This window comes from Myiozetetes cayanensis, unplaced genomic scaffold (genome assembly GCF_022539395.1).
Source record: "Myiozetetes cayanensis isolate MyiCay16 unplaced genomic scaffold, myiCay2020 scf94, whole genome shotgun sequence".
NCBI classification, from domain to species: domain Eukaryota; kingdom Metazoa; phylum Chordata; class Aves; order Passeriformes; family Tyrannidae; genus Myiozetetes; species Myiozetetes cayanensis.
The window spans coordinates 114,742-125,762 of record NW_026088230.1 but is presented as its reverse complement, the minus strand read 5'-3'; the positions used below and the strand labels follow the sequence as shown (position 1 = coordinate 125,762).

Below are 11,021 nucleotides of genomic sequence, written 5' to 3'. Positions count from 1 at the left end.
TACTTTTGAACTTTGAACTTTGTCTGGAACCGTGCTGAGGATGTTTTTTTCTGGCAGCATCCTCGGGTCAATGGATTGTGCAGTGGCAGCTCCTGGACACTTTTGTCTTGCCAGTTGGTCTTGGGGATTCTTCAGTGGAATTGCATAGGCTCCCACATTTACTTCCAAGCTTTTCCTGTCCTTTTGCATCATCAGGTACTAGCAGGGGCTGCTGATACTCGCACCTATGAGGGAGCATCCAGACCTGTTTACAGGGTTCCTCTGCCTGGATTCTGGCAATTCTCAGGGAGGCTCTGGCAAGGATGAAGGCTCTTCCCAGAAGTATCATAGGTGTGAGATATTCATTATCCTGCTGCTTCACAGTCAGCAGGAGGGAGCACCCTGGAGATGGGAACACCTGACTTTGTCACCACAAAATCTCTTCCAGCAACATATGGGTGGTGTTGTCATACGGAACTGCCACAGCTTCCTTGACGTCTTGGATTGGCACCAGAGTCTTGAGCTCAGTTGCTGCTGGGACACCTGCTCCTGGGAATGCCTCACTTCAGTGGCCTGGGCTCCCCCTTTTCCTTTGCAGCCTTTTCCTGCCCGTGTGCATCCTCAGGGACGAGTGGGCTCTGCTGATGCCTGCAGCTCCAAGGGAGGAGGGACTCCTATCCATGGAGGCTTATCCAGGTGGAGTCCAGCAGGTCTCATGGAGGCTCAGGGAATGATGAAGGCTATTTGCCAAAGCAAGGGATGTGTAGAGATATTCCTCATCTCGTTCCTGCACAGTCGGCTCCAGAGAGCACCCTGGAGATGGGAACAGCTGCCTTTCCCACTGGAGTATCTTGTCCAACACCTTCTCATAATGCACCGCCATGGTGTCCTTGGAGCCATGGATTGGGCACCAGCAGCACTCCCTTGCTAGTCTGTCCTTCTCTCTGCACATCTTTGTCTAAATCTTCCTGTTGGTTTCCCATTTCAGGGGCATTGGAATACAGGTATTTCAGGATGCGTCCCAGGAGGACAGTCCATAGTGACATCCTGTAGGCTCGTTGGAAGAAGAGAGCTCTGCTGAACAGAAGCAAAAGGGAAACAAACATCTAGAAAAATATTTACCGGTCTCATCTTAAAACAGAAGTCAAAGCAGTACAATAGAACATCGAGCCAACTACAGTTTTCATGACACCTTTGATACAGCTTGGAAGTCAGAGTTTTTACCAGGAATTGCAAAATATCCATGTTCTGTTCCTAGTAAGTTTTATTAAACTCGTCATTTCTATTTCTGTCCTGCTTTCTGGCATACAAAGTTTGTCTGCAGGTCAAAGAAGGACAGACTCTAGCTTGTATAGGAACTTCCTTTTACTGAGTTCATTCATGTTACCGGGCTGTAAATATTCTTGACTTCTAATCCTTAAAACATCACATTTCAAGGGAGATTACTAACTGGAAAAATAGCTAAATTGAGTCATGGAAGAATAAATGAGTTTATTCGATTCTTTTATTTCAATAGTCAAAGCCTTGAAGCCCTTTTCACAATAGAGACATTTGTATTAACAGTGTTCCCATATGTCCCTTTTCTTCCTACAGTAATCCAACCAAACTAATTTGTCACTGTTCCAAGGAATTGCCAGCCGCTTTTGCTCTCTTTTCCCATCATATATCTCTTTGATAGAAGTACCATTTGAAAACACTGGCACTCCTATATTTGAAACTCCCAGCATAGCACAGGGATTTGAGAGCTGAACTTGAAACTTGATCAGTGATATTGACAGCATGGGATGAAGAACTAGGAAATTTCAGGACAAACGTTCATTCAAAAATACTTCCAAAAATATACATCAATTTTTTGAAGTGAAGATTTTTTCACTGGTCTTGAAGGGGCAGTTTCTTCCACTAATAACCCAGGATGGAGCAGGGAACAGAGGGGACCACACTGTGCTGTGCAAGGCTCCCATGATGTAGAGTCCAGGCTACCTTGCAAAGATTTAAATAACCCTGGCACGAACAACAAACTGCCAGTGCAATTTCCAGGCCTACACAGGAAAAGGATGCAAGTATGGGGCCTTAAGGGTAGCTGGGAAAATAAAACATGCAATTATTCCAGTAAAGCCAAAGGCAGCCTAAAGCACTTCAGAGACTGAGGGGGTCCAGCAGCCCTAGAAGCCCCCCCTCAGTTTTCCCTTCCTCTGGATTGACTTCTCTCAAATCAAGCACCTTGAAAGCACTGCCCCTGGGAGAGCTGGAAAGGTGTTGGGCTCTGTATTTTCACTAAAGACATCTCTATACATGGGAGTAGATCTAGCTCTGACACACAGCCAAGCTACAAGATACATTTGTTTTCTAGGTTGGGAGAGCCCCTTTTTCTCCTGCCTAAACCATCCTTTCCAGGAGTGCTGCAACAAAACCAAAACACAGACTAAGTAAGTTTGGTTTCAGCATCAGAAGAATACTCAGTTGGTCACGTACCATATTCTCAGGAGCTGAGAATGTCACCTGGGAGTCAGACTAATTGGGCTTCTTACTGACTGTCACAAGCAACTGCAGCAGACAACTTCTTTCATAAAGACATCACAGAACTGTTTGCCTCCTCTCCTAAGTCTCTGGAAACTGCTTCCAGAGCTCTGCTACTCGGAAAGGTAAGGCCACCTCCCAGCTCTGGGGGATTTCAGGACTCTTGATACATGCAACTTGTCAACCCCAAGGGCATTTGGGAGCTGAGGGAGTATGGGGGGAATTCCAGGTAAAAGACTTTTCTAAAAAAACGAGGCATTTCAGTGCCTCAACTCATTTACTTTAAGCACAGCATTGCCTGCATGTTCCTTCACTACAACAAGGATAATTGTCCAGCCACCTTTTCTCCTTCAGAACACTACAGAGTGTGTCCTTCACAAAACCTTGGTGTTAGTTTGCCGGTGTCAATAAACTATTCACCTCAAAAAAAAAAAAACAAACAAACAAAAGAAAAAACCAAGCCAAAAAGTGTCTTTTTTCCTTTCCCTGGATTCTGTGTCAGCCTTAAAACACCCCAGGGATGAGCCGGTAAGGCACTGCAGTAGTGTAGTGCTTCCAGTCCTTCCCATATTTGCTGGAACAACGGTGCTCGTCCCTAATGCAGCAGTGGGGGAGCAGAATGGTCACAGAAACGATGCAGAAGTAAGGCAAGATGTGTGCAAACCCACAGGCCAGGCAATAGGCCAGCGAGCCCAGCAGGTCTCCTGCAGAGTTGCAAGGACGAGCCCACCCCCAAAATCCCCAGGTCATCAACTTGCTGGAATACTTGGTGCCATCCACACACATGGAGGAGCACTCGATGTCCTTGGCTTTCTTCCCCCAGATCCTGCAGTTCCCATCTGTACGACGGAAAAGGTCCTTCTCTGGTGCTTGGTCACTCGGAAGATGTGGTAGCCAATCCAGCCCAACATCAACACCCCCACGGCATTGGCTGTGCCCAGTTGGACAGGCTGGGAAACCAAAGACAAACCCTGGGGAGCACAGAAACAACAGTCACTGACTTGCAAGATGTGCTCAGCATGCCAGACCAGTTACTTGACTACAGTGACCCACAACAGACGAGAAGAAAGGATGGAAAAACCCACTCCACCGCTACAACTCTGGAAAATTTGAATAAAAAAATTCTGCATCTTCCATTTCCCTTCTCTCTTTCTCTCTCCAAAATTGCATTTCTCTGTGAAACAAGAAGAGAGAAGTTGCCAGGATGCAAACAAAGCAGGAGAGAAGGAAAAAGCCAAATCCAAACTCTTCCCTGTATTGATTACCTTGGGGTCTCCTCAGTACAAAGCACAGCACCACATGGACTGTTCTGAGGTGTGCAAGCATTTGGACTTCTGCCTGTCTCACATACACACACGGAGTCAGGTGTAGTGCTGCCCTCAGAGAAAACCCACCCAATCTTGCTGCAACTAAAGCCATGGAATTTGTTTTTCTTTCATTGGCATTCAAGATCAGGCTGTGCCTGTGTCCAGAACAGAGGCTCAGAAAAGCATTTCTTAAGTTTCCACTGAAATCTGGTGCAGACATGACCAAGGCACTGGTGGCACTCTGAGTGAACAGTAGTGTTTCCAGTGGCTCTGGACACTGTGTCCAAAGAAGTCCCACTACTTCAGCAATGAATGAGCCTCTTCAGGCCAGTTTCATTTCCTGTCTAAGTTTAATTTCCATGGAAGGAGGTTTTTGCCTCCTTTCATAGGAGGTAATTTCCAAACTGCATTCTTAATTTCCTCCTCTGCGTTTACCTGAAGGACATTGACAAGGATCATGGAGTTTGTCACTTGGCCATGCAGCTCCTGTACTTTGGCAGCAGAGGAAAGGAGAGTCCAGGCTACAATCCCAGGGCGCCCATTGAAGGAGAGCTGGAAATCAAAACCACCTTCCTATTCCAGGGTTAAAGTCAATGCCCAGCATGTAGTAGAAAAGAAGTTGCCAGTGAATTTGCTGGAAAGCATGAAAAAATAAAAAAGTACACAGTTACATACAAGTAGAGGCAAGTACTATTCTGACTAGACATTTCAGATTAATTTGATGTAGTGACAATAAAAATCATAAACGCACGTAAGTTTGTGCAAGACAACACAAACTGACCCAACCCTAGCATTACATTAATAGAGATAAATTTCAGAAGTTCACAAGTGTCCTACTTTACCCTTTGTTTACACTTTTGAACAGTCTAACTATAACTCTGTTTATAGGATGGAGGTATCTGTGACGCTGCCGCTGCCATCACATGTATGAAACACGGAGGATGGTGCTAATGAAGCAAAGAACTACAGTCAAAGAATCAGTTATATATTTGTGCCAGTCATTCAATTTATAGGTCAAGTCTTCATTTAACTATTTAAGAACCACTATTCTCTCATTACTCAAAGTCACATACCAGTCTTTGGCATTGGTAGGGAAGAAGGAGCCTTTCATCATTGCAAATGTGGGAAGTGGAGATCGCAGGATATTGGCACACCATAGCAGAGGAATCCAGTTGTCAAAAATGATGGTGGGGCAGAAGAAGTGGAAGTCATAGGCATTTGCAAACCAAAGCACGTGAGTAATGATCCAGCCCTGAAGTCCACTGAGTTCATATTTATTCACTACACCTAAAATAAGAAGAAAAACTGGACTATTTAGAGACACTACATTCATACAGCTTTTTATTAATATACAGAAGCTCAAGCAAGTGCTCCTGAAATGACCTCACTTTTCTGAAGGTTACCTTAGGCTCTGCTGTAACCCTTAGGCTTTATGAGGCTCAGTTTTCTCAGGGGGCAGGACAATTGGGAACTAGATTCAGGTCCTTATCCTTTTATTTTGAGATTCATCTCTGTTAGAAGTGTTTTCCAACTTGGAAAAAAAAATGGAGTGGTTTGGTAAGCTTGAAGATTTTTCACACATAGAAGTCCTATTTCATTTGACAACCTTCTTTTGCTGCCTGTCTCTAGAAAATATCAGCCCTTCTGCAGTGCTTTCTTGGGAATGAATTTAAAACAAATGAGTATTGTTTTTCTAGAGTAACTTCATCAAGGATTACATCACACAAGGGATACTGGTGTATATTCCCTACACACCTATTTTTCCAGTCCATAAGCTTCACCTGGATTCCAAAGCCATGCAAAGTGAGAAACACCAAAGAGGAAAGGCCAGGGCTACATTCCACTACCCTTGGTGCAAAAGGATTCATCCAAGAGCTGTTTGAAAAACCAGACCCTTCATCAGTTCATAACTCAATCATGTACCTGGAAAGCCATCCAAAGGCAATAGATGCCAGCAGCCCGGTGGGTCAGCGTAGGAGTCTTGTTCCAGATGTCAGACAGATGTGTGTTCCCTGGGAGCAAGTCCCTGAGGAGATCAGTCAGAGAGCACTGGCACTGCTCACCGCCCTGCAAGCAAAAACACAGCAGTTTTTTCCCCAGTTTTCAGATAGACAAGAGGTTTCATTACATCAGACATTCTTTTCAGGGGACCTTCCAGACTAACCGGATGAAAACTGAAAATGTTTACAAGGGCACAGACATTTCCTTGGGTCAAACATAAAACATTTAGCACACAACACGCTTGACCAGCTCTAGCCACGATTGCCATCAAAGCCATGAAGTCTCTAAGAATAATCTCCTTTCTGGAGGGGTGCTATTGTCTAATGTTTTGCTCTCTGTAAAGCCACAGACAGCCGTGGCTGTTTCCAGCTGCAATACAACACCCCACCAACACCTGCCCAGTGCGGGGAGAACATCATCAATCATCAATCATCAATCATCAATCCTGCTACAGCAGGAGCTGTCAGCTGGAAATACACAGGTGCCAGCATACCTGCTTTCCAAAGCTCAGGAGATATTTTGTTCCTTGAAGGAACTACAAATTTTCCCTGTTTTTATGATTCACTTTCCTTTTTTGGAAGGAGGACTGTGTTTTAGCCCAAGCCACCTGGCAAGCTCTCGGCCTTAAAAATCTTGAAGGACTCTCCTTTGGCATCTGTTGCTACAGGAGATTCTCCATGAGCTTTCCAGAGCAGGGCACTACAACACTCTTGTTATTAACAGAGGGAAGTTTAACAGGAATGGAGCAACTTGAGGAGGAAGTATGAACCACTTGGAAATACAAGGACTCATTAGGGTCATCAGCTTCTCTCACCGTGTTCTCCCCAACTGGACTTGAGATGGTTGAGTATCATTTTGGCTGGGTTTGTGTTTTCTTTCTTGAACAAGTTTTTTCTCCTGATGGGCTGTCACGATGTCTTCTAGGAAGGAAAATATTCATTGCATTACTCCAGCCCATTCTCAGTAACGCCTATGGCTCCACAAGAGAAACATAACTAAAAGTTATTAAAAACTCTTCTATAGCCTGTCTCATCACATGAAATTTGGGGGTGGAGGGAAGGAAGGAAAAAACCCTTAGCAATTCCTTAGGAACTTAGATTCAGCAAAACATAATCCAAACACTGATGGCAAACTAACCCATTAAACTTCTTGCTAACTGGAAATTTCTTTCAAGACGTCATCTAGAATACATGGCTTAGTCTTGATTATTACGTGAGATGCCAAAGGAAAGTAAAAGGTTTCACCTCATTCTTACAAACCTCTGACAATCAATTCCTATATCTAACTGCCTTCCTTAATTAGAGACATGGCTACTGTTGTAACGTTATCTCTACGGGCCCCTGGTAACGAGGTACTTTGGCCCAGACCCCTTGCTCCAGATGTGCCACCTACACCAAAGAAAACAAGAGAGACTCTCGTCCAAGTCAAAAAGCAGCTATTATGGCAGTTGACACTCTGTGGGGTTTAGCACTGGAGCTGAATCTCTGGGACACAACAGTGTATTTAATGAATGGTGCTGTTTCTGAACTTCCCAGGGCAGGTTGCAATTGGCTACTGAGGCCAAAAGGTTTAGTCTAAGGATTTTTATCTTTTGAAACTGCAAGTTGAATTTTGGGGACACATTGCAGAATTCTGAAACTGGAAAGCTGATCAAACAGAAACGAGTGTTTCTTCTACCACAGATTTGAAATAGTCACATAGGAAAACCTGAGGGACTTGTAAAATTCACAAAGCTCGAAGCCTGCTCAGCATACCTGATTCCTCATCTCCACCCATCATCAGGAACTGGGCTCTCTCCTCTTTCAGGCTCTCATCTGTGTACACTGTATTAAGGCCTCCTAACTTCTTAAGAAAAGGAGTATTAGAAGCTCACATTTCTGCAAAGGTTTCCTTAGCAGATGGGTTTAAAAACCAACCTTTGTTGCCATGACCAATGAATGTAGAGCGATGCTATAGAGCCAAAGGTTATTTCTGTTCCTGGCTTTGCTACACTAAGAACTTCTGTCCAGATCAGTGCTGGCCACAAGAATTCCAGTTTAACTCATTTCATTTTTCAGGCTTTGCATTTCAAGAATGGTGAGTACTTATTGGAAACTCTGAAAGGCTTGGAAGGAACAGCCTCCAAAAATATTTTTGCTTATTTCTGAGGGAGAATTTTCAAACCTCTCTTTTGAGGATGCAAAGAGTTGAACGACTTGTACAATTGAAAATAAAAATCGGTACGTTTGCTCTGATTAGTGTCTTAACTAATATTTGGCTAAATAGTTCTTTTATTGTTGCCTTCTTTAAAAAATATAACCCATAAGCAGAAAGGTGATCTCATCAAGTGTTGGAATCTTTTAAGTCCCCTTGTTGCCACAGAACAATAGCATGCAAATATTGCATCCAAAGATACAGAATCTTAGACAGATACACACAAATATACATATATAAATATATATATATATACACGTATACAAATACACACAGGAAAGTTTGGAGTTCTCGATGAGAGTTCTACACGGGGAATGAACAGAGGACTGGTTTTGTGTGTCATACAAGTGTGGTGACCATGAACATATGCTCTGAGCTTTGATTTATTGCCCGTCTTTGTAACTGCCTGCCTTCCCTCTGGGGGGAACACAGGCCTGTATTTTGCATGATCTTTTTTGTTTGACTTTGCAGTGTAGACTAGGGGCAGAAGATTTTTTGGAGCCAAATCATTTGATCCAGATTCAGTTCCTTTATTGGTGCATGAAAATCAGGAGCTGGACTCCACGGTCCCGAGGGGACCCTCCCACCTCAGCACATTCCACGATTCCATCCAGTCCAATTCCATGAATGCTGTCCGAGTCCAGCACTGCCCCAGGAACCCCTAAACCACTAAACCCTGGCACTCATGGCCAGATCCAGGCGCCTCTGAAACACCTCCCGGGTTGCTGACTCCACCTGGGCAACCTATTCCAGTGCCTGAGCACCCAAAAACACAGCGGAAAACATTTCTCCAGCAGCTGACCTGAATCTCCTCTGCCTCAGCCTCAGGCCATTTCCCCTGCTCCTCCCACCGCAGGTTCCTTTCCAGCAGCCCCCTCAGGAGAAGGCGGCTCAGGGCTCCCCTCTGCCCCCGCGGACGGCCCCGCTCGGCTCTGCATGGGGAGGAACGCGCCCAGCCCCGGCCCGACACCCGGGGGGCGCACCGGGGGTCTCTCACCGAGGGTCCCTCACCGAGGGTCCCTCACCCAGCCCCGCGCACCGGGGATAACTCACCGAGGGTCCTGAACGCCGGTCGCTCACCGGGGGTCGATCACCGCGAGTCGCTTACTGAGAGTCACCCACCAGCGGCCACTCGCAGGGGGCCACTGACCGGGGCCGCGCACGGGGGGTCCCTGCCCCGGGACCGCGCACCGGGACCACTGCCCGGGGGCCGCCGGCCAAGGGAAGCTCCGCGGCGCTCCCGGCCCCGCCCGCTCCAACCCAACCCCCACCAAGCCCCCTCTTGGCCCCGCCCAATCCCCGCCTCGCCCCGCCCACTCCGCGTCCTCCCATTGGCTGCTCCGCCGTGGCGCGAGGAGCGCGCGGGGAGGCTTCGGCGCCTCGAGCCCCGCGCGGGGAGCGTTGGGTGGAACCTGGGAAGGGAATCCCGGGAATCCGGCAGGGATCGGCTGGACCCCGGCAGTCCTGCAGCCACCGCTCGGGACCGCGCGGAGAAGGGGCAGCGAGCGCGTGGCTGCGCCCGCCAGAACGTGCAGGGAAGCAGGCGCGCACAAGGCGCGTTCAGACCACGGGCAGGAAGGATCCCTAAAAAGAACAAAAGTGTTGAGTGAGAGGGAACTGCTGGCAGAATCACAGAATATGCTGAGTTGGAATGGACCCACAAGGAGCGTCGAGTCCAAACCTTTGTCCTGCAGAGCACGAAAACCAAGAGTCACACCATGTGCCTTAACTCTCTCAGCCTTGGTGCTGTGACCACTGCCCTGGGGAGCCTGGTGCATTGCCCAACCACCCTCAGAGGGAAGAACCTTTCCCAAACATCTCACCTAAACCTACGTGAAAAAACCCTATTCACCAAAAATATATAAGTAAATAAATAAATAAATAAAGTTTCTTTTTTCCTCCTCCCCTTCTTCTTATTTAGTGTTTACACAATAGTACTTCAGTGACCTACTGACTCAAAACTGCAATACATTAAGTCCTTCCTATGTATGCTGCATTTTGTATGTTATGCAGTTGCTAATCTGTCTGGAGTACACCAGGACTCCCAAAGATTCTGGGAAGGAAGGAGGCTATTGCAGGAAGTGACACTGGTGCTGAGATAAATGCATGATATTCTACTCTAGAGGCGGCTCAAGAGACAGCCCTGGAGTTGGAAGAACTTACCTTCATCTCAGGACGATCTTGTCCAGTACCACACGAAAGGGTCTTCTCCTACAGGACCGCTGAAGCTTCCTGGGAGCCATGGCTTGGGCACCGGTGTCTCGGGGACAGGAGCTGCTGGGCCACCTGCTCCTGGCAATGCCTTACTGCAGTGGCCTGGGCTCCCACTCTTCCTTGCAGCCTTTTCCCAGCCATGTGCATCCTCAATGAGGAGCAGGTTCTGCTGATAACCAGAGCTCCAAGGGAGCTGGTGTCTCCTGACACCCGCTGAGAATCTTTGTATCTTTCAGCCTCCTGGGATCAATGGACTGGGCATTGGCAGTTCCAGAAAACTTTCAGCTGTGCCAGTTTCTCTGGGGAATATCTCACTGGAATTGCATAGGCTCCCTCATTTACTTCCAAGCTTTTCCTGTCCTTTTGCATCATCAGGTACTAGCAGGGGCTGCTGATACTCGCACCTATGAGGGAGCATCGAGACCTGTTTACAGGGTTTCTCTGCCTGGATTCTGGCAATTCTCAGGGAGGCTCTGGCAAGGATGAAGGCTCTTCCCAGAAGTATCGGAGGTGTGAGATATTCATTATCCTGCTGCTTCACAGTCAGCAGGAGGGAGCACCCTGGAGATGGGAACACCTGACTTTGTCACCACAAAATCTCTTCCAGCAACATGTGGATGGTGTTGTCATACGGAACTGCCGCAGTTTCCTTGAAGTCTTGGATTGGCACCAGAGTCTTGAGCTCAGTTGCTGCTGGGACACCTGCTCCTGGGAATGCCTGGGCTCCCACTCTTCCTTGCAACCTTTTCCTGGCCATGTTGTTGCCTAAAAGGCTGCAGAGAAAAAAAGGCTCCAGGCCAAATTAGGTAG

General features: G+C 47.0%; 1 protein-coding gene across 1 annotated transcript; it reads right to left on the bottom strand.

The window, feature by feature from the left end:
• Positions 1-1,144: 1,144 nt before the first annotated feature.
• On the bottom strand, positions 1,145-10,166 carry LOC126653188 (7-dehydrocholesterol reductase-like). Its single transcript, XM_050340705.1, is given in 8 exon segments — positions 1,145-3,357; positions 3,360-3,467; positions 4,239-4,367; positions 4,369-4,412; positions 4,415-4,437; positions 4,877-5,090; positions 7,559-7,646; positions 10,161-10,166. Coding segments are annotated over 8 exon segments (969 nt in total). The 3' UTR covers positions 1,145-3,000.
• Positions 10,167-11,021: the final 855 nt, after the last annotated feature.